Consider the following 21,923-nt stretch of genomic DNA (forward strand, 5'->3'; position numbering starts at 1 on the left):
AAAGTCTGTGAAATTCCTATCTCCAATTAACCACCAAAAAGCCAGAAGCTTAAAGTAGTAGAATACTATCCCTGAGCAAGCAAAACAGCTCAGGGACAGGATCCAGCCCTTGAGTTCAAGCCCTAGGACCAGAACAACATAATGCTTTTAGCTCTTTGTGTTCTATTATTTCATCCAAATGAGGTTTTTTTGTTTTTTGTTTTTTGTACTAGCTTGTAACACTTTTGATGGTACTGAGCCCTGTGTTTGTTAAGAAAGTTCTGCCACTTAAGCTAAAAATCCAGATCTTTTGCCTTGTTTTTCAGATAGAATCTCATGCTTTTGGCCCAAGAAGAGCTGACCTTTGGTCTCAATCCTCTACCTATCATCTTCCACATAGCTGGAATTTCTGACATATACCAACATGTTTAAATTATTTGTTAAAATTGAATCTGGAGCTGGGTGCCTGTAATCCTAGCTCTTCGGGGTCTGAGATCTGAGGATCGTGGTTTGAAGCCGGCCCAGGCGGGAAAGTTCATAAGATTCTTATCTCCAATGAATTATCACAAAACCAGGAGTGGAGCTGTGTCTCAAAGTGATAGAGCACTAGCCTTGAACGAAAGAGCTCAGGGACAGTATACAGGTCCTGAGTTCAAGCTCCATAACCAACAAAAAAAAATTGAGTCTGGTTACTTTTTGTGTAATAGCAACAGTTCAATTAATGCAGAGAACGCACATGAGCCATAATACTCAAAACACAAGAGATATCATGCTGGTCTTATATTTTATCTTAAAATCAACTAAAGTATATAGATTTTATGTAAAAGTATGATTAATTTTTGCAATTCTGAAACTGATCTACATTATGTCAAATGTGTGTATTAATTATAACTGTTTAGTTGTTCTGCTCTAATTCTACCTCAAATAAGAGGTACTTGAAAACATAGCTTACTTTTATTGTCAGCAAGTACAAAAATGTGGGTGCCATTACATAAGATGAAAATTACCTTGCTTATCTGTAATTGAGTATGAAGCCAAAAATCCTCTTCCAGAAACATGGATTCCACTCATGAACAGCACTGTAATTTCATGGCTTTTTGACTCAATTGAATGGTTCATGTGCAATGCCAGACCACAGTATTTGCCTAAGAATGAAAGAAAAGCACTTATCTTGTATGACTCTCATTAAGTCAACAGTATTTGCAATGTACATAACAGAATCACATATTATAACAAATATATTATATATTATAACAAACTAGACACATATTATAACAAACTAGGCATTAAGATTAGTAAAAATAATTAGTATGATGTTTAATAATTAAAAATCATATTTCTGAAGAAAAAAATAAATGCCAAGTAAAACTTTAAAAGACTCAAAAGAAAATACAGTACAGGTATGACTTATGAAGAATCAAATTTCTATATAAACATGTGTACTCTTTAAATAATGAACAATTAAAAAACTAAGGCAGTTCATCCGCAAAGTAGCCACAATTAATAAATGATCAAGGAACTGAACTTTCAACCTGCTTCTTCAGGTCCTCCTGGATTCTTGGCATCAGGACACCCCCAAACTTCTTCCTATTCAGTCTTCTTAGATCAGATCTACTTCCATGGTTTTGATGGCCCAACAATGCACAGACAAAACTTCTACCTATAGCCTTGTCCCTGAACTTCAGGTACAGGTGTACACACACACCCACACACACACCCCGCCCCCAACACACACACCTAACTTCAAATTTTCAATGCATAATAAAAATGTAAGAAAAATTGAGATTTCACCTCATCCAAGTTAGAATAGCCATTATCAAGAAATCTAATAACAGATGCTGGTGGGAATGTGGCTAAAAGGGAACACTACTACACTGTTGGTGGGAGTTGGTGCATGTCTATAAATTACAGCTTCGTGGAAGGCTAAGTATAAGGATTGAGAGGGAGCCCAGCTTAGGCAAAAAGGAAGAGACCATATCTAAAATAAACTAGAGCAAAAAAAGAGTTGAAAACATGGCTCATAGAGCCACCAAAAAGTGGAGGTTTGGGGGAGAGGGGCTATCTTCTGAAAAGCCAGCACACTTGTGGATAGAAGGCAGATTCATATTCCATTTCTATTTCTTAATAAAATCCTTTGAAAAGGTCCTGGATCTTACTAAGTTGGCAGCTTCTTTCAGGATGGTTGATAGTTTCTCATGCCAAGTATGCTAATGTAAAAATGCAGTGAGTCATAATGTGTCGACGTCAGCAAAACCAGACTTACTGCTAAGCACAGGTGAGATACATAGCATACATGCCAAGCAACTTCCTTCAAAAACTTTCTGGAAAAATAAGCTTTTTACCACTGAGGAAACATCAAAGTCTAATATTTCCTAAAAAGGAATTCTTGAATGGCTCAGCACTGCATAGAAAAGTTTCATCAGGGCAAGTGCTGCTGAGAAAGTTTTCAGTTCCTCCATGATCTGTTCCAAAACTTTCAAGCTTTTGAAGTAATGCCATTATTTATAGACAGTGACTGCCTAACAAACATGAGGCCCTGAGTTCAAACCCTATACCACAACAGCAACAAAAAAGATGGACTTAGGGCCAAGAGGTACATGAAAAAAATATTATTCAACATCACTAAACATCAGGGAAATGCTGATAGAAACCACAATGAAGCTAGCTAGGTGCCTGTGACACGACTTTAATCCTAGCTACTTGAAAGCTTGAGACTAGAGGACTACATTATGGGTTAGCTCAGGCAGAAAAGCTCACAAGAACCTTTACCAACCGAGAACAGGGTACAGTGACACAGCTATAAGGTCAGAAGCCTAAAGGAGGCAATTGAGGCCCAGGCATGTGTCTGGGAAGGAAGTGAGATCTAAGTAAAAAAAAAAAATCTGGTACAGATAGAGTACTGCAGGTATGGCTCAGATGTTTACCTAGTAACCACAAAGCCTAAGTTCAAAGCCCAGTACCATCTCTTGCAAAAATATCATGGGAGTATCAACTCACACATGTCAGAATAAACACACACACACACACACACACACACACACACACATACACACGTGCTGAAAAAACTATAAAGAAATGGAAACCCTGAACACTACTTACGGTGCAGCCAGCCATTACAGAGAACAGTATGGAGCCTCAAAATTTAAAGCTAGAACTACCACAGGATCTAGTTTTCTCACTAGTAGATATCTACACAAAGGAAATGTAGTGTGTCAAAGAGACATCTGCACTCACATGTTCATTATAGCAACAGTCACAACAGCCAAGACATGGAATCAACCTAAGTAGTGATTATTTAGCATACATAGGACATTCATACATGTACACAAAAGATCATCTATTAGGCTGCAAAGAAAGCATCAATAAATCCCATAAATGAAGTATTACAAACAACATTCTCTAACTCCAATACAATTAGGTATTATCAATACCAAAATAAATCTTTCCAAGTGTAGATAAAACTACTAAATAAGTAAAAGAGATAGCTAATCCAAATTATAGATTCCTAAGAAAAATTGACAATTGACATTAATACATCAATATATCATGTATTAATACAATAATGTAATAATATAATGTTTTCATGTAACATATCAACTCCTTAATGTAATAACATTAACATTAGTATGTTAATGTGTTAATATGTCAACTAATACATCAATGATTAATAATTGATATACACCAGTCTATGGGATATATATCTTAAAATTTTAATCAAAGTAAAATTTTCAGGCTTAGATAGTAATAGTGACAAAAGTGAAAGAAAATAAATGAACGAAATTACTAGTTGAAAGTGAGCAACAAATTTCCCCTAAAAACATGATGGAAAACAGAAACAAAATGTCAAGAGCATTAATAAATCAAAATTTGTCTTTTGAAAATGTTTTGACACAAAATAAGCAAATCGCTAGCTAATTTAACAGGGAAATAGGAGAAATGCACAAAGATGTAAGACCAGTAAGAAACCATGCCACCAAAAAGACATCAGACTTAGCCAGTCACACAAAACAGGACTTTCAAACAGCACATAGGTCAAATGCTCTACAAATTCACCAGAATCTCAGAAGGAAGGAAAAATTAGTAACAGTTTTATTTGTATTTGTAACATCAATAACTAAACCTGATAAAGATAGTGCAAACTAAATTATAACCTAAATAAATCAGGGAGGTAAATAAAATTCAATGAGGTTATAAAAGTGGGGCCCATCATCTTTGGAGTACTTTTCAATTATATCCACAAGGGAAATGATGCTAATAAATGTCTATGGACCAGTATAAAAGATGTATAAATGGGGATGAAAAGAAATTTAAATATATACGCATGTATTTGTAGATATAATAAGTACCCTTATAGTTTATTTTTTACCTTTAGAGAGCAGCTATATTTCATAAGTCAGAAATTAATCATCAATTTGATTCAAGTTTATTATATGCACATACAGAAATATCACAATGAAACCCCCACAACAATTAACATGTGCTAATAAAAAATATAAAGAAGCATCAACAAAGAAAAGCTAAATAAAAAGCCTAATGGCATTTTCTAATCCAATATAATCTATCTATAAAAATGAATTAAAACATACAGCCTTCTTAATACCATTATATAACAAACCTTTTATATCACTTGTTAATTGACTGCTACTACACTGAGTTATTTCATGAAGAGTCTATACAATTTACCAATTTGGAGAAGAGTTACCTAAAGTCACAAGAAAACCATGTTATTAACACACTATCATTTCCTAAGAATACAAAATAACTACTCATCTATCAAATAAACCAAAAGTGCCTTCTCAATTAAAATATGTCCTACTTAAGTGATAATTCAAAATATTTCTGATGGAACCATGCTCTTATTTAATTCTTTTCCCTTTAATCTTGATTCTGTGATACTATCTCTCAGGATTAAAAACCCTAAAATTAACAGCTATCTGAAAAAAAACCTGATACCAACATAGGAATTATTATTACAGGAATGTGGAATTCATCTGTACCTGCCTCTGTTGTAAAGAGACAGTGAGGAAAGATAAGGATGTAGCCCATTAGCAGTAGAATACTAAAGTCTACCACATATGTTTTTTCCTGTAATTCTTTAGGGAGATCTCCCTAAACAAAATGGTAAACAAATACTCTTGAATAATCTTTCTTTCTCTGTCACATGTCAAGAGAACTTCCCTTCCTACCACTACCAAAAATTGCACCAAAACGCAGGATAGTCAGTATCCCTTGGGTGGGATGGGGGTGGGGGGAGAATATCAAGCCCCAAAGGACCATTTCCACTCAGCCCCTCTAATCTCTCTGCAGTTTTGTACTCCCTTGTGTGAAGAGAGACAAGGGAAAATAAAAACAAGGGAACTAAGGGCGAGCAGATACTCATTAAATACCTACCACAAGCCAGACATTGAAAGATAACCTTTACAAAAGATAACTTCATATAACCTGTAAAATCAGAGAAGATGACTGAAACGTGGACACCTTTGGGTAATTTATGAAAAGGAATCTCAGCAAGGACTTCAAGCAGTGGTGACTAGAATCAGTAGACAGTTTTACACCTCTGCCCCAAATTTTTTCCATATTGCTTTCTCTCTAATATGTATCATCACTATTTGTTGTCCAAATCATAATTCTTGTCTTCCATTTTAAAAAACTATTATGAGAATTTTATGAAATACACTAAAACAGAAGTGTGACACTTCCACAAACCCACTGGGCTGCTTCACCAACAGACTAGCACTGCTTCTCTTACCTACTCTGTTACTGCCTTTTTCCCTGAAATACTTAAGACACCTCCTACGTATTTCAACTGCACTTCAGAATGCATCTAATAAACCAGAACTAAAAATATAACATTAGCACATCTAAAATATTTTTATTAACACAGATTCCTCTAAAATCCTATTACCATTTATTCCTTCTAAAATGACTCTGATAATCTTTAACAGATTATCTAAATAACCTAGTCATCTAAGCATTCTTTTATTCACTTAGCTGGAGTCAAGACTCAAACATGCAATGGCTCATGCCTGTGATCCTAGCTACTTGAACGACTGAGATTGGGGATGATTGTGGTAGAAGTCAGTCTGGGCACAAAAGTTCACCAGACCCCTCTTAACCAATAGATAAGAATGGTAGCACATGGTAACATGAGAGGCTAACTGTGGAAGGGTAACAGCCTCAGGCAGTGTGGGCACAAAAGTCCAAAAGTCTCCATCTCAGGAGAAGACATTGTGTATGGTGGCACACATCTGTCATCCCAGCAACTATGGGGAGCATACCCAGGAGCTTATCTGACAGAAGCGAGACCCTGTCTTGAAAATGACCAGCATAGAAAAGGGCTAGAGACATAAATCAGTGAAGAGCCACCTGCCTAGGTATGTGCAAGGCCCTGAGTTCAAACCCCAGCCCTGCCAAAGAGTCAAACAAGAACTACACATATAGAGAATATAATGCAATGTGCACAGTTCTTCCCCTTCTTTCTTAATGCTTTTTTTTTAAAGAAACAAGGGCATTTTCCTATAGGATTTTTTCCATATTCACTTCTATTTTTATAGTCTTCATGTACTTCAGCAAGAAGAGCTGAGCAAGACCCTGATTTCAGGCCCTGGTACCAGAACAACAGAACAAAACAAAACAGCTTTAGTTTCAAAACTTGAGGCAACAATATATTATTGCATATGTGCTTAAGAAAATGTCCTCCTACCTATTTCTGTTCTGCTCACTCCAATTCCATTATAAATTCTCAAGTAATTAAAGTGACAAGAATCAGAGTCTTCAATGTCAACGTCACCAAACTTGATGCGAATTCTTTCTGTCATCTTTACACGGATCTCCCATTCACAAACAGTGCTGTTGGGGTAGGTCTGTGGGTAGTTTTTGGATGAAAGGGTTCCACTTTCGGGGCCTAGCACAGTGTGTCCACATCCATCACCTTAGAAAAAAGATATATTGTTTTTAAACTTACAAGTATCAGATTTTTGTAAAGATGTAAGACTATGCATGATATCAAATACTTTAGTCTGCCAATACTTTAAAGGTGATAAAACATCTGATAAAGTTTTTATATTTACTTACAGCAAGGAGCAAAAAATCAAAGTAATCATGATTATCTATGTGATATATAAATTTAAGGACTTTCCAATCTAAATAAAAGTGAACACAATTTTTCAATAAACACGCAAACATACTATAATAAATCCAATCTTTAAAAGAGTATCAATTTATAGTCATTGTCCAAAGCAAACACAAATATAAAAATATTATATTAGTTTTATCTATTACCATTACAAGCTTCTAAAACTTCTGTGAGAAGCAGAATGACTTCATAATATGTACTCAAGGTTATGTAGATGATAATTACCTACATTGCAGGCTATACCATATTCCCATCTGAAAGCATTAAAGCAGTATTTGATGAACTTTAATTTTATATTCTACTGAAATACGATTGCTTGGTAGCCCCTCCAACAAAGCTTTTCTTATCCCACTATAGGATGAAAACAAAACAGTAAGTTTGACAGTTTATTAAGGATTAGGAAAAATGACTCTTATGTCTTAGTGGTAGCATTATTTCTTAAAGAAATTTCTTTAGCAACTGAATATAAAAAATTTAGGTACTTTGTATATTGTTTGTATAGTTGAAATATTTGCATCTTCCTGTTTACTGTAAGCTTATTTTTAATTAAGTATCCAGAAAGAGGCATTAATCAAATGTTCACTTACTTTTTGCTGCCACTTCAGTTGTACTGTTTAGCATTCAGTAACAAAGGAATTCAAATGAATCTAACAAGATGATAAATGTATCATTTTAAAATAACACTTTCTCTTTTCAAAAAGCCTGCTCAAGGTCACCTTTGGAACAGTAATGTGCTTGTACAAAAAGTTGTATTGAAAGAAGATATTATTGGGTTTTAGCCTCACTGTAGAGAATTCCCAACATCTTTCAAAGAAACAATGCTGTGCCTAAATTCTCATGACAATACTTTAAAATCTTACCTCCCCAGACAAAATAGTGTATCTTATAGTCCTTATTAGTATTTCTTTTTAATTTAAATAATACCTACTTATTTTAATTATTATTTTGCTTCAAAAATATAATAACTACTCTCATAAAGCTCCAAAATCTGGCTTCCAAAACATAATAACTATTCTTATAAAGCTTTGCTTTTAGTGGACAGTAAATTTTAGCTATTTCTATACATATCTACTTTCATTTCACACACTAGAACTAACATAGCAGCTAAATAATATCAAAATAAATCAAGGAAGAAAGATTTAAATGTGAAGGTCTGTGCAGTATATTCCCTGATCTTTTGCAAATACAAAACTTAAGGTATTATATACAACTGGAAAAATCATCCACAAATTTCTACTGAAACTATCATGAAAAATATTTTGGGGGCTGGGAATATGGCCTAGTGGCAAGAGTGTTTGCCTCCTACACATGAAGCTCTCAGTTCGATTCCCCAGCACCACATATATGGAAAACGGCCAGAAGGGGCACTGTGGCTCAAGTGGCAGAGTGCTAGCCTTGAGCGGGAAGAAGCCAGGGATGGTGCTCAGGCCCTGAGTCCAAGGCCCAGGACTGGCCAAAAAAAAAAAAAATAATATATATATATATATATATATTTAGTATTTCTGGCTGGATATCACCTATATTAATAATAGGGCTATAAAACCTCCACTGTGAAAATAAATCAGTTGAAATACAAATAACTTTTGAATAAATCATTAACATTTTTCCTAAGAGAGAAAAACAGCTATCCTAATACAGGGTTTCTCACATTAGGAAACTAGTCTAAAATGTGCTCTCACTATTCAGAAGATGAAAATGTGCTTCATGGAAGCACTTTGATCTTATTTTAAAAAACACTGGATAAATAAAAGTCCTCAAAATATAGATATGTTTTCTTTAATAAACAAGCTATGGCAGTAGTTTAAGTGACTGGAAATGTTGATGGGATTTACAAAGTCCAGAAATACCTACCAAGAGCTGAAACCCTGACTTTGTAAAGGCAAATTGTTTCATTTAATGTCTTCTCTATAGGCTACTTTTAAAAGATTATCATTGTAAAATGAGTTTTACAAAAAAGAGTAAAAGGCTGGGAATATGGCCTAGTGGTAAAGTGCTTGCCTCATATACATGAAGCCCTGGGTTCAATTCCCCAGCACCACATATATAGAAAAAGCTGCAAGTGGCACTGTGGCTCAAGTGGTAGAGTGCTAGCCTTGAGCAAAAAGAAGCCAGGGACGGGCCCCAAGTTCAAGCCCCAGGACTGGCAAAAAAGAAAACAACAACAAAAAAAGAGTAAAAGCAGTATTTGGAGTATTTTCTAGATGTCCTATATTACTGTTTACTTTTCAACAAGTGAATTCTTTCTTCTTCTTTCTACCATAAAGCATGATTTCTATAACAACAAAACAAATACTAACTAATGAAAAACAGGACTTTTTGCATGTGTGCTGATGAAAAAAAAAACTATGATGGAGATGCCTTTTTCAGAATCTTGTGTAGGGGGAATGAGGGTATAAGTGATTACTTCACAAGTAATATGCCAAGAATGCTCTAAAGTATGTGATGGCGTTCAACACTTCATCCTTTTGCCAACAGATAAGAAAACAAAGTTGTAGGTAACTATGCCAGTCTAGTAAAATGAACAACAAATGTTTCATTTCTCAAGGAAATTTGGTAAGTTTAACATGACTACATAAACAGCTAAACTTTCACCTACTGTGAGAGAGCACGGTTTAAAATGTTCTAGCTGTAGAGAAGGCTGGCACAGTACACATATTCAGCAGGCCAGCAGCTTCATGTATTTTCATGTTATTTCAAAGAAGGAAGGGCATTTTACATGGCAAACTCAGGAACTGATTTTATGACTGGCATGTGTACTTGTAGTTTGGAAAACAAAATGAAATGCTGTATTCAGCGCTCACAAGTTCTAAGGTTGGATTCTCAAATCAAGAAAGTCCCTGTCCTCATTTTCACTAAGTAGCAATGTGTTCCCAGGTGACTTGCACAGTTAAAACTAAGGACTTTCCATGGAGAATACTTGAAATTTGGTGAAACATTTAAAAGTAAAACTAAACCCTGGAAAATATTCTTTATCAATGATTCATGGAACACAACTGGAGTGGTAGTTCTTAGAGCAGAGGCAGCGGCTCCCTTAGAGGTGATTCTTCCACATCGGTTAGCTGGGGTCATTTTTAGTTGTCACAAATGGAAGGAGAGCTGTCAGTGTCATCTAGAGGTAGCAGCCAAAAATGCTACAAAAATATCTTATAATCAGCACAACAGAATGAAGACACCAAGATGTGAATGGAGCTGAGGTTGCGAAGTATTGATTTAGGGCCAATGCTAGAAACCTTAGATGGAAGACCTTCTCTAGTTATTGGCAGGGTTTCATCTAGCCAAAGGGAAATGCTGTTGTACTCACTGAATATGATTCAGGGAATCATAGTCTCCCCAAGGCCATCAATTATGCTAAAGAGTTTTATGTTCCACTTAGCAATTTTTTAAACAAAGGGAATGCTTCATTTTTCTTTTAAGGAAAAGTCTTTATTAGCCTTAAGAGCTCAGATTATTTTACTTTACTGACTGAAGAGTTTTTAACATTACAGGTGAAAGTCTTCCTTCTCCTCTCATAAAGGGGAAAATCCCCTCCATGTCATTCTTTTAGTTTTAATTTTATTTTGGTGGAGAAAAACTACTGGAATGCGATCTTAGGGATCTTTTGTTTGGCTCTAGATTTACCTATCTAGAGAATTACTCACCAAGCATATGTTCACTTTCACTAAAGATAAGGTCAGATGTATCTGTAATAAGCCAGATAGAAATTTTTATAATATTCCAAGAAGAGAAGTGATTTCTTTTCACTTCTTATCTCCAGAGAAAACAGGAAGAGCATTAAACATTTAAATGGCAACAAGATAAGGCAACTAGGAATGCAAGCTTATACTACAGGCTCCAAGCATATTTATTTATTGTTTTGTCAGTCATGCGGCTTGAACTCAAGGCCTGAACACTGTCCCTGAGCTTTTTCACTCAAGGCTAGTGCTCTACCATATAGAGCCACAATGCCACTTCCAGTTTTCTGGTGATCAATTGGAGAAAAAGTCTCATGGACTTTCCTGAGAGGGCTGGTTTTGAGGTGCAATACTCAGATCTCAGGCTCCTGAGTAGGTACTACAAGCATAAGCCACTGGCACCCAGCCTCCAAGTGTATGGTTTTAGGTAAATAAGTATGCACTCACTGGTGATTACATGTGAAATCCAACCTGAGTTTAGTCATATTACTAACAAATAATATTCATTGCTAAACTTAAATAATATGAATTCTATGAGTTCCAGAACTACTTCCTTTAATTACAGCAAACATAAATGCAGGAAACTTTCACAAGCATGCCAAAAATGGACAGCATGTTAATTACCATGTTTCACTATAAATTATGAAAGGTTTGGACTTTTCCAGGAAACTCTCAAAGATTCTGATTTTTGTCACCAAGAATTGATGAATCTGTTTGTATTTTCTCTAAATCAATGTCATTTCTGTGAAACTTTATAATAAAATGAAAAAAAAAAACCCAACCATGGAGCATTTAGGGAGGAGAAAAAAATGTACATTACAACTGTTAACCAAATGCATCCAATTTCACTTGTCTAAAAGTTAAAGTGTTTTACTCAGCACTGTGAAACTTTAGACCAGAAGTATTTTATAAGTCCTATAACTTAGAATCCTTAAATTGTATAACTAAAATTCTCAAACATAATTTGAAGTAGTATTTCAATTCTCTTAATGTCCTTGTCCCTGGAACAATCCTCATTCTGGAATTCTAATTTTTGTTTCTTTTGATTATGTTCACATTACGTATTTTTCACCATTTCTCCATATTTTTATTACGGCAAAAAATATCTAACTTTTCTTCTAAAGCAAATAGATCTTATTTTCCAGAGTTTTAAGTTCACAGTAAAACTAGGTGGGGGGAAGCCCAGAAATGGTGGGACAAAGGATGAACAAATCCAATAGTGATGTGCTCACTAGACACTATGTTGAACTTTACAACTTGTGGAGTAAGGACGACAAGAGGGAAAAACTGGGAGAAAATGAGGGAAGAGATGACACTGTTCAAAAAGAAATCTCTTAATCCGACTTAGGTAGCTGTAATCCCTCAGTTCGTCCCCTTTACAATAACAATTTAAAAAAAAAAAAAACTAAGTAGATAGCACAGAATTGTTATAGAACTTCTGCTGTTTAATAACATCCCCATTGAAGTTGTGTATTTGTTACAACTGATCAATCTGAAATGACAAATCACCCAGTCCATAGTTTAGGTTTACCCTTTGTAGTATACATTCTATGGGTTTGGACAAAGATATAATATGACCTACAGAATCATTCAAAATTGTTTCACTGCACTAAAAATTCTATGTTTGACTATCTATCCCTCCCTTGCCCACCCCTGAAATAATGCAACTCCTTTCTATCCATAGTTTTGCCTTTTCTAGAATGTCATGTGGTCAGAATCACACAGTAAGTAAGCTTTTCAGAGTCTTTCATTTATGCATTTACGTTTTCTTGTTTTCTCCGTTTTTCTTACCGTCCTCCCCTTCCCTTCTCTCCTTTTCCCTTCCATTTATTTCATTTGGTTGTACTGGGATTTGAACTCAGGACCTCATACTTGCTCGCTCACTTGGTTAATGCTCTACTTCTTGGGTAGTATCTCCAGCTCTGCTTTTTCTGGATGTTTTGGAGATAGCATCTCATGTACTTGTACTAGGCTGGCTTTGAATTGTGATCCTCCACATTTCAGCCTCTTGAATAGCTGGAATTACAGGTGTGAGCCAGCATCATTTATTTTATTTTTTTTAGTGCTGTATATAAGACATTCATTTAGATGAAAAAAGAGTACACAGGAAAGTTAGCTGCTTCATCTTCATTCCTTTTTAAAACTCAAATAATCTGTGTACATACGATCATTTATGGAACTGAGTTAAACAAAGGAATGTAAAATATGCAGATCCTCACATACACACCCTGCCAGGTACAACCTCGACCACCTCTCACCTCTACTCATTTTTATAGCCAGGCACACACTAAAAAAGAAAAACAAACATAGTAGGTTCTTAGTTCATTCTGTTTAATTTAGAAATAAACAGAACTGCTATATTCTTATACAATCTCACTCAAATGTGGAATTAATATGAACACCTACCAAGGCAACTATGTGGGTTTGTACTTAAAGTGCAATGGACTCTATAAATGCAATGCTCTTCCTTCCAGGACAGAAGGCTTGTCTCTCTAAGTATCTGCCTTATTATCTTTCTGTGGACTGTCTGCAGTTCCCAGCAATTTTATATGTCCTCATGCCCAATGACTGTCCACAGATGCGTTCTGCCTCATGCAGAGTTAATGTGGACCTAACTCACCCGCTCCTTCTATTTCTGGGCTTTGTACAATAAGGGAAACCCCAGAATATGTCCACTGCTAGAGCTGCAAGTCTTGGACTTCCAGTAGTCACATCTTCCATTCAGAGAAAGCAGGACTAAAGTCAAGTTCAGGGGTGTTCCTGTTTCCCCCCTGGCTTAGTGTGGTCCAGCTCTACTCTACCTTAGAACCCTCCCAACATTTTTTCACTCTACCTTAAGCAGATTTAGATTTCTATTCCCTGTAAGCCTCAGAAGCCTAAATGAAACACTTTCTTTTATGAATGCTGCATATCTGGATATAAACTGGAACAAAAATAGGCCAGGAAGAAAGAAACCATGCTCTAAAATATCTGAGACCATAAACAAGAACACACTAAAGCCACCAGCACAACAATGTTCATCGCAACACAATTTGTCATACCTAAAATATGGAACCAACCCAGATGCCCCTCAGTAGATGAATGGATCAGGAAAATGTGGTACATATTCACAATGGAATTTTATGCCTCTATCAGAAAGAATGACATTGCCCCATTCATTAGGAAATGGAAGGACTTGGAAAAAATTATACTAAGTGATGTGAGCCAGACCCAAAGAAACATGGACTCTATGGTTTCCCTCATAAGGAATAATTAGCACAGGTTTAGGCTAGTCACAGCAGAGGATCACAAGAGCCTAATAGCTATACCCTTATGAATGCATAAGATGATGCTAAGTGAAATGAACTCCATGTTATAGAAACGAGTGATATATCACTGTTGTAATTACTTTCAACATGCCATGTGAAACCATAGCTTCTATTGTTGATGATCCTCTTGCATCCCCTTCCTGTGGTTTTACCCGTACTATCACTGTATCTCATCTGAGTACACTGGATACTGTATATACTGGTATTAGAACTAGGGAAGTGAAAGGGAATATCAAAATCGAGAGACAAAGGATAAAAAGAAAAATGACTCCAAAAGCAATACTTGCATGGGGGGTGAGAGAAAGGGGAGGGGGGAAGGGGGAATGAGGGAGGAGGTAACAAACAGTACAAGAAATGTACCCAAGGCCTAACGTATGAAACTGTAACCTCTCTGTACATCACTTTGACAATAAATAAGTAAAAAAAAAAAAGAAATGTAACACTGCCTTATATATGAAGCTGTAATACCTCTGTACATCACTTTGACAATAAAGAAATAAATTTTACAAAAAAAATACTGAATAGTATGCATACTAAGAAATCATTTTATTTAATTTCTGTATTGGAAAGTGTGAGTGGGCACCAAATACAAAAGGAATTAATCTAAAATGTAAGGTTATACAATGTGCATATATATGTAAAGATTAGTTAAAAATCAGTAAAAATGAAGTATTCTTTTAAAAAATAAAAAAATGGTCTGAGATGGTGGAGACCAAAGGAAGTTAAAGAAATATAGGAAGTGAGCTGAGGGCAATAAAAGAGGCATTAAGCAGTATTCAAGTTTGGGAGTTTTGAGGACAAATTATTTGAACAACCATACTTTGCTCTCACTGACTCTAATGCTTGCTCTGACTCTTCTCTCTGAGAAATCTACTCTCAGGCAGTCGAGCTTATTCTTCTCATATCCAATCTTATTATTTCCTTTGAAAACTTAATCCATACTCTTACTTTAATTCTAGTAGTGACATTTTTCATTCAATTTCACTGTGTTTATACTGTGGGTGGGGCAGCTGTCCTGGGGGTCACTAAACAAAACTCCAAGTCTCACAAGCCTGAATGGAGTAGCTTTAGGATGCAAGGAAAGAGATGTGTCTTTTGTGAATGATGGGTGCAGAACTGAAGTGTGAGATGATGGATTTGGGGCCCCTTTTCTATTAATCTGAGGGAACTTAAAAAATGGAACAGCAATGGGCTGGGGATATGGCCTAGTGGCAAGAGTGCCTGCCTCATATACAAGAGGCCCTGGGTTCAATTCCCCAGCACCACATATACAGAAAATGCCCAGAAGTGGCGCTGTGGCTCAAGTGGCAGAGTGCTAGCCTTGAGCAAGAAGAAGCCAGGGACAGTGCTCAGGCCCTGAGTCCAAGCCCCAGGACTGGCCAAAAAAAAAAAAAAAAAAAATGGAACAGCAAGACAGAGGGATGCTTCAAGTAGATCCGTATTTTGAAAACCTAGAAACACTAATTGGAAGAATACAAACTACAGTGAGGAAGTAAGATTTAAATCTTTGCCTAGCATGGCAAAAACTTTTCCCATGGCCACCTTGACCTTCAGTGAAGAGACTGAGCAAGGCATAGAAAGCTGAGGCATCTAAGGGCGGTCAGCTGTAGTACTACTTTTGAGGTGGTTGTGGTGGAGGCTTGTTTTAGGGTTAGCAGTGGAGAGTCCACTTCATTTCAGTACTCTCTTGATTGAATCTTGGCCTCACATAATTGCACAATCCTAACCATTAACTTGGAGCCAGGGGCCCTCCTCCCACCCACATACATACTCCTTGGGTTTCTGCATGTTCTCTGCTAGGCAGATCAGAGGGTGATTGCTTTCACCTGAATGTGTACCTATGCTAAATAAATGTATTATTTTTAAAGAAGATGTTATGTTCTTTTAGAATGTAGATCTGATGTTCAAATACAATTATCAACTATTTCCAAGGAGTAAAGTTTTCTTCGTGCTTTTAACACTGGAGAACCTACCTAAAAAAAATCACTAACGTAATTTTATAATTTTCTACCAATAAATCTCAAAAAACTGTGGGATGAAAAATCTGATAATTAGTGCATATGGAATGTGTGCTGTTTCCAATTTTTATTATTCAGAACTAATCAGAAATTCAGCAGAAAAGGATGCTCTGATTTTCACATGTGTATACAAATACATGAGAATGTCCTTTTAGTTGTTATTTTTCTTTGTTTTGTTTTGTTTTTAGAAAGTATCTCACTACAATGTACAGCCACACTGCTGGCCTTGATCTTGTGATCACCCTACCTCAGGTTAGGATTGTATGTATGTACCAGGCTCAATGCACCCTTATGTTTCATCAGAACAATAAAGGGCATGGAAACTTCTACACATAATATTAGTTGACATTAGTAACAATTACTTCTTGCAGAGAGATGTTTTTCATTTCTGTCAGTTCACAAATATCTTCCAGAATAGATTTCCCTTAGTCACAAGCCTGTAAAGGCATTACTTGACGGACTGGAAAACTAGTTTGCCATATTAATTCCAAATATAATTGTGCAGCTGGAATTATTCCTATATGTAGTTATTTCTATTTGTTTCTGTTTTAGTGTTCTGCACTCTTTGTCTTGTATGTAAGCTTATATGGAAGGGAAAGGGAATCAAAGAAATGGATAAACTAAAGGATAAACTAATGAAACAATTATACTCACTAAGAACTATGTTGGAAATGTTCTTTATAATCTACAGGAGAGGGGAGTGGGGGAAAGGAAAATGGGAGAAAACAAGGGAGGGGGTAACACTGCTCAAGAAGAAATGTGCTCATTACCTTACTTATGTAACTGTAATCCCCAGTTCATCACCTTTATAGGAAGAAAAAGAGAAGTGGAAGCTGGATGGACACCCTTAAGGAAATCTTTACAATAATTTTGAAACTATTTTATATCAAGATGAATTGTACTCATAAACTGAGATGCTGAATTGAAACCATTTGTAAACTACTAAAAGTATATTACAATAAAAACTTTTCAAGTGGGAGGGGGAATTTCATTTGTTTCATTGGTTTAATTACTACATTAGCAAGCAGCAGAAACAAATCATTACCCTTGCCAACATATCATATTCCATAGGTATAAACAAGTCCATTTTAATGGTATCAAAATTAATTTCCTGTTATTTTATTGCACTTAAATCACTTTCTAGTCCCAAAGATAGTCATGTTTTCATGATAAAATAAGGAAAGTTAGCTCCTGAAACAAGGTGACCGAAACTGCTAAAGTCATAATGTAAACTGGAAATACAACTTCAATCATACTAGACCACAATTTCCTCTTAAATTTATTACTGTAGCAAGTGTGCAATCAGCATAAGTTTCACAACTTTAAGTTTTTTTTTAAAGATGTACATTTTACAGAAGAAACTTTTCAAAAGAAGAGAAAAATTTTGGAGATAACACCGCTATCAAATTTACAACTAAAAAATACAGGTATGAAAATTACATCCAGCCGGGCATCGCTGTAGTCTCCCACTTGTAACCCTAGCTACTCAGGAAGCTGAGATCTGAGGATTGCAGTTTGAAGCTAGCCTGGGCAGGAAAGTCTTTGTAACTCTTATTTCCAATTAACCACCAAAAATCCAGAAATGGATACGTGGTCCAAGTGGTAAAGTGCTAGCCATAAGCACAAAAGCTTAGAGACAGTGCCCAGGCCAAGTTCAAGCTCCAGAACCTGCCAAAAACACCCAAAAATTGCATCCAAAATGCCAGCACAGTAAGATGTATATCAACAGAATCTATAAGCTTATTAGTGAACTTCTGATTAAAACACATCACTGCTGTAAAAGGTTGGCAAGTTTTGAAACCAATAATTAATTGTATTCTGAGCCAAATAAAAAGAAAAAATCTTTTTCAGCAAAAAAAAAAAAAATCTGAGGAATTGTGCTGTATAGCATTATTGGAAAGCAAATAATTTATTCCACTCTTTCAAAACAATGTCAGGAGTACAGTTCCACCTGAGCAGATACATTAAATATGCACAAAGTCCTAAGTTTAAATCCCAGTGCAAGTAAAAATGAAAAAGCAAACAACAAAACTCAACTCTTCCTCCTAAGCCTTCTTAGAGAGTACACACAATACCTTATTACTAGCATTATATCACATGGACATTCTCACTATTAAGACATTTTTAGACCTGTTTTAAGCACTGATTTTTTTTTTAATGCAACTTCCTTCCAGTTATGTGAGGGAAGATCAATAAACCCTAAAGCAATCTGGTAGGATTGTATGGTTAGCTTAGTAGGATTCCATTGCAGACTACATTAGGACATTTAGGGTAATAAATATATTAAGGGATTCACTTTTGGAATTTTGACTTGAATGTTACCTGTGCTTACATTACCAACTTAGTAGGTAAAGTTTAATAAGACTAAGAATTTATAATCATGATTTTCCCTTTCCAACATTCATGTCATCTTCACTAAGGTATTCTCAAATACATAATACAGAATGAGGCAAAAAGAGATGGACTAAACCAAAGTTAACCCAACCCAAAAGGACAAGAAATCCAAACATACCAGTCACTAGCATCTACTGGTATTAACCTATATTGATATTTATATAACTACATGAGGTGACTGTGGAAAAAAAACATTTGTCAAAATGCTCTGCTAAAAATGATATCAAGCCATTAAAAAAGGAATTCACATTGAATTGTTTGATTAACCTAGGCATGAAAAGTTTCAAAAGTAAAGCTTTGGAGGCTAGGGAGACATAGAACTGATTCTATACTACTCAAAGATTTGTTTAAGAAGCATGCTGTAGAGGCTGGGAATATGGCCTAGTGACAAGAGTGCTTGACTCCTATACACGAAGCCCTGGGTTCGATTCCCCAGCACCACATATATAGAAAATGGCCAGAAGTGGCGCCATGGCTCAAGTGGCAGAGTGCTAGCCTTGAGCAAAGAGAAGCCAGGGGCAGTACTCAGGCCCAGAGTCCAAGGCCCAGGACTGACAAAAAAACAAAACAAAACAAGAAGCATGTAAACACTTTCAGATAAGTTCACTTACAGTAAGTGAACTGATGACCTTATGGTGCTTATATATTCCTTTCAGTTCCAAAGTACCATATATTCTTTGTGTCTCCTGGACAATGGCATGTATCTCACCAAGTTGTTATGGGAAGTAAATGAATTAATAATTTCCATAAACCACAGTCCTGTGCCTCCCACAAAGTAATCTCTGATCAGTCTTAGTTCTTTTTCCCACCAGCACTAGGTAGAAGATACATAAATGGGTTCCAATACTTCATCCAGAGGATTTCACACTATAATACATTAAGTACTGATAAAACCTTCATGCTATGCATGTAAACCTTATTATTACAGTTTAAAAATGTACCTGAATTCAAGTTACCACATGTTTTCCTTAGACACTACTTCCCCACATGCCTGTCCCAATTTCAGTGTCTTCTCATTGTCAGCCTCATGGCCCTGATTCCCTAGTTTACTGACATTAAGCTGGACTTAAAGGTTTTAAAATTTTTCCCTAACAGTTCCCTAAATAGTTCTGCCTTCTCCTGAAACAAGTTTCTCAAGGGTTGTAGATGGGGGGGGGGGGGGGAAGGGGAGGGAGTTACTTCCTGAAAAGTATTTTTATTGTTATTATTATTTAATGTGGAACGATCCATTAGGGCAACATTATGTTGCCTTGGGTAATCTACAAACCACCAAGCTTAGTAACATTCTTGACTGTTTAAAGAACATGTTGTGAATCCAAGATAACAGATCACCATTTCCTTCACTCTCTTAAGAACTCCGAGCACTTACAAAGGGGTGATAACCATCACAACTCACTTGTCTCCAACAGATGTAAATGACTTCCATTTCCGGACCTACCCATCGGTCCAGCCGTCCAGGAGGTTTAACTTTGGGGAGTAACGTCTTCAAAAGTTCCCCGTTCCCGGCTCTCCTCACACCCCCACTGTTCACTTGTATTCAAATCCAAAGAAGTAACATCCACGGCAAGGTCTCACGATCTTTTCTTGTAGAAGAATGAATGGACGGCCCCACCACTACCACCACCGAAGTACAAAAAGCAAGAGTTCTTGGGGTGGGGGGGTGGGGGAAGTAGGCGGGCAGGATCCCACCTTTGCAATTCAACCTGCCAGGCTCGCGGGCGTGTGTGGGGGGGGGGGGGGTGTCTCACCGTTCCCACCCTGGCGTTTGCCGACCCAAAGACCCGGCCGCCTGGGAGCAGAAGGACTGCCCGGGGCACCCCGCCTTCAGCGGAGCTCAGCTTAGTCGTGCCCTCCTCCGGGGACCACTCACCTTGCTGGGCTCCAGCGTCGTCCAGCAGCACGAGCAGGAGCAGCAGGAGCAGGAGGAGCGGAGGCATGGAGGAGGGCGCCGAAGAAGAGGAGGAGGAGCCCGGAGGGAGGGAACGGGAGCCGGAGACCGGGAGCGCGGCCCAGGCGGGGGCGGCGGCCGCGGCCCGAACTCGGGAACACGGCGCGCCGCGCTTGGCTCTCACCACCGCCCGACTCGCCATCGCGGCGGCCGACGATCCGCCTGCATAGTGCGGGTGCCCCGGAGCCCCCAATGCGGCCCCACCGAGGCCGCAGCACCCGAGGAAGAGGCTGCGGCCGCGGCGGGAGAGGCTGGGGCAGCGCGCGCCGCGCCCGGCGCCTGGACCCCTCCGCCCCTCACCCTCTTGCACCTCCTCCGCCTCCGCCGCCCTTGCCTGCGTCCCTTCCCTCCGCTCCCCGAGACCCCGCCTGGAGCACAGGGGGAGGGGAGGGAAGGAGGCTGCCGGGAGTCGCCGCGGCTGAGACCTGGCGAGGGTCGCGCCTCCCGCAACACGACCTCCACGGACACCCCAACTCGCCGCGCTCGCCTGCGGCTCTGGCTTGCTGGCAGGCGGGCAGGCCCGCCGCCCGCTCCCTCGCACTCCCTCTCCCGCGCGCCGGACACGCCCCCTCTTTCCTTATGGCCAATCCAAAATCAGCTCTGGTCCGTCTTCTTCTCCATCACCCAATCAGCACGCTCTCTCCTCGGTCGACCCGTTAGCTCCCCGACCCATTCCTCCAGGGTCACCGCCCCTTTTCTTCTTCCTCCAATCGCCTTCTGCTTTAGGAAGCGTCCCACCCGCCTCCTACAATTCGGACCCACCCCCTTGGGCTCCGCCCTCAAGCTCCAGGCCCCTGCGGCCCCCTCCCTACCCCAGATCCTGTTATTGTTGGGACTGCAGCCCAGAGAGATCCTGCTGCGGCGACCCACCGTTGCTTTGGTCAATGACTTCCGGGACTTCCCCCATCCCGCCTTCCCGGGATTTCTTGGGCCCAACAGCCAGCCACTCCTCCCCCGACGCACCTCAGGCCACTGGAAGGGATGGGAAGTGGGAAAGAAACCTGGGTTCTGGAAGGTCTTAGAAGAGATGACTCTAAGGAGCTTGGTGTGTGTGTGTGTCCTGGGGCTTGAGGAGCTTGGGGTGTGTGTGTGTGTGTGTGTGTGTGTGTGTGTCGCCTGGGGCTTGAACTCGGGCCTGGGCTTTGTCAAGGGTTCTGGAAGGTCTTAGAAGAAAGATGACTCTAAGGAGCGTGTGCGTGTGTGTGTGTGTGTGTGTGTGTGTGTGTGTCGCCTGGGGCTTGAACTTGGGCCTGGGCTCTGTCATGGAGCTTCTTTGCTCAAGGCTAGCGCTCTAGCACTTGAGCCACAGCTTCATTCTGGACTCTTTATTTTTCTTTTAAGTGGTTATTGGAGATAAGAGTTCTCATGAACTTTCATGCGAACTGGCTTCGAACCGTAATCTTCAGGTCAGGTCTTAGCCTCCTGAATGGCTAGGAATACAAACATAAGCTACTGGTACCTCCTCCTCCT

At 38.4% G+C, this 21,923-nt stretch overlaps 1 protein-coding gene across 1 annotated transcript in view; it reads right to left on the minus strand.

Moving 5' to 3' along the window:
- Dcbld2 (discoidin, CUB and LCCL domain containing 2) overlaps positions 1 to 20,764 on the minus strand; it is a 48,510-nt gene extending 27,746 nt beyond the window's left edge. Inside the window, exons 1-3 of the mRNA XM_048346482.1 lie at positions 20,376 to 20,764; positions 6,683 to 6,910; positions 987 to 1,124 (exon numbers count right to left, since the gene is read on the minus strand). Coding sequence (XP_048202439.1) covers positions 987 to 1,124; positions 6,683 to 6,910; positions 20,376 to 20,595 — 586 coding nt within the window. The 5' untranslated portion in view covers positions 20,596 to 20,764. The remainder of the gene's footprint in view (positions 1 to 986; positions 1,125 to 6,682; positions 6,911 to 20,375) is intronic.
- Between the last annotated feature and the right edge of the window lie 1,159 nt (positions 20,765 to 21,923).

Source organism: Perognathus longimembris, chromosome 5, assembly GCF_023159225.1.
Source record: "Perognathus longimembris pacificus isolate PPM17 chromosome 5, ASM2315922v1, whole genome shotgun sequence".
Lineage (NCBI taxonomy): Eukaryota > Metazoa > Chordata > Mammalia > Rodentia > Heteromyidae > Perognathus > Perognathus longimembris.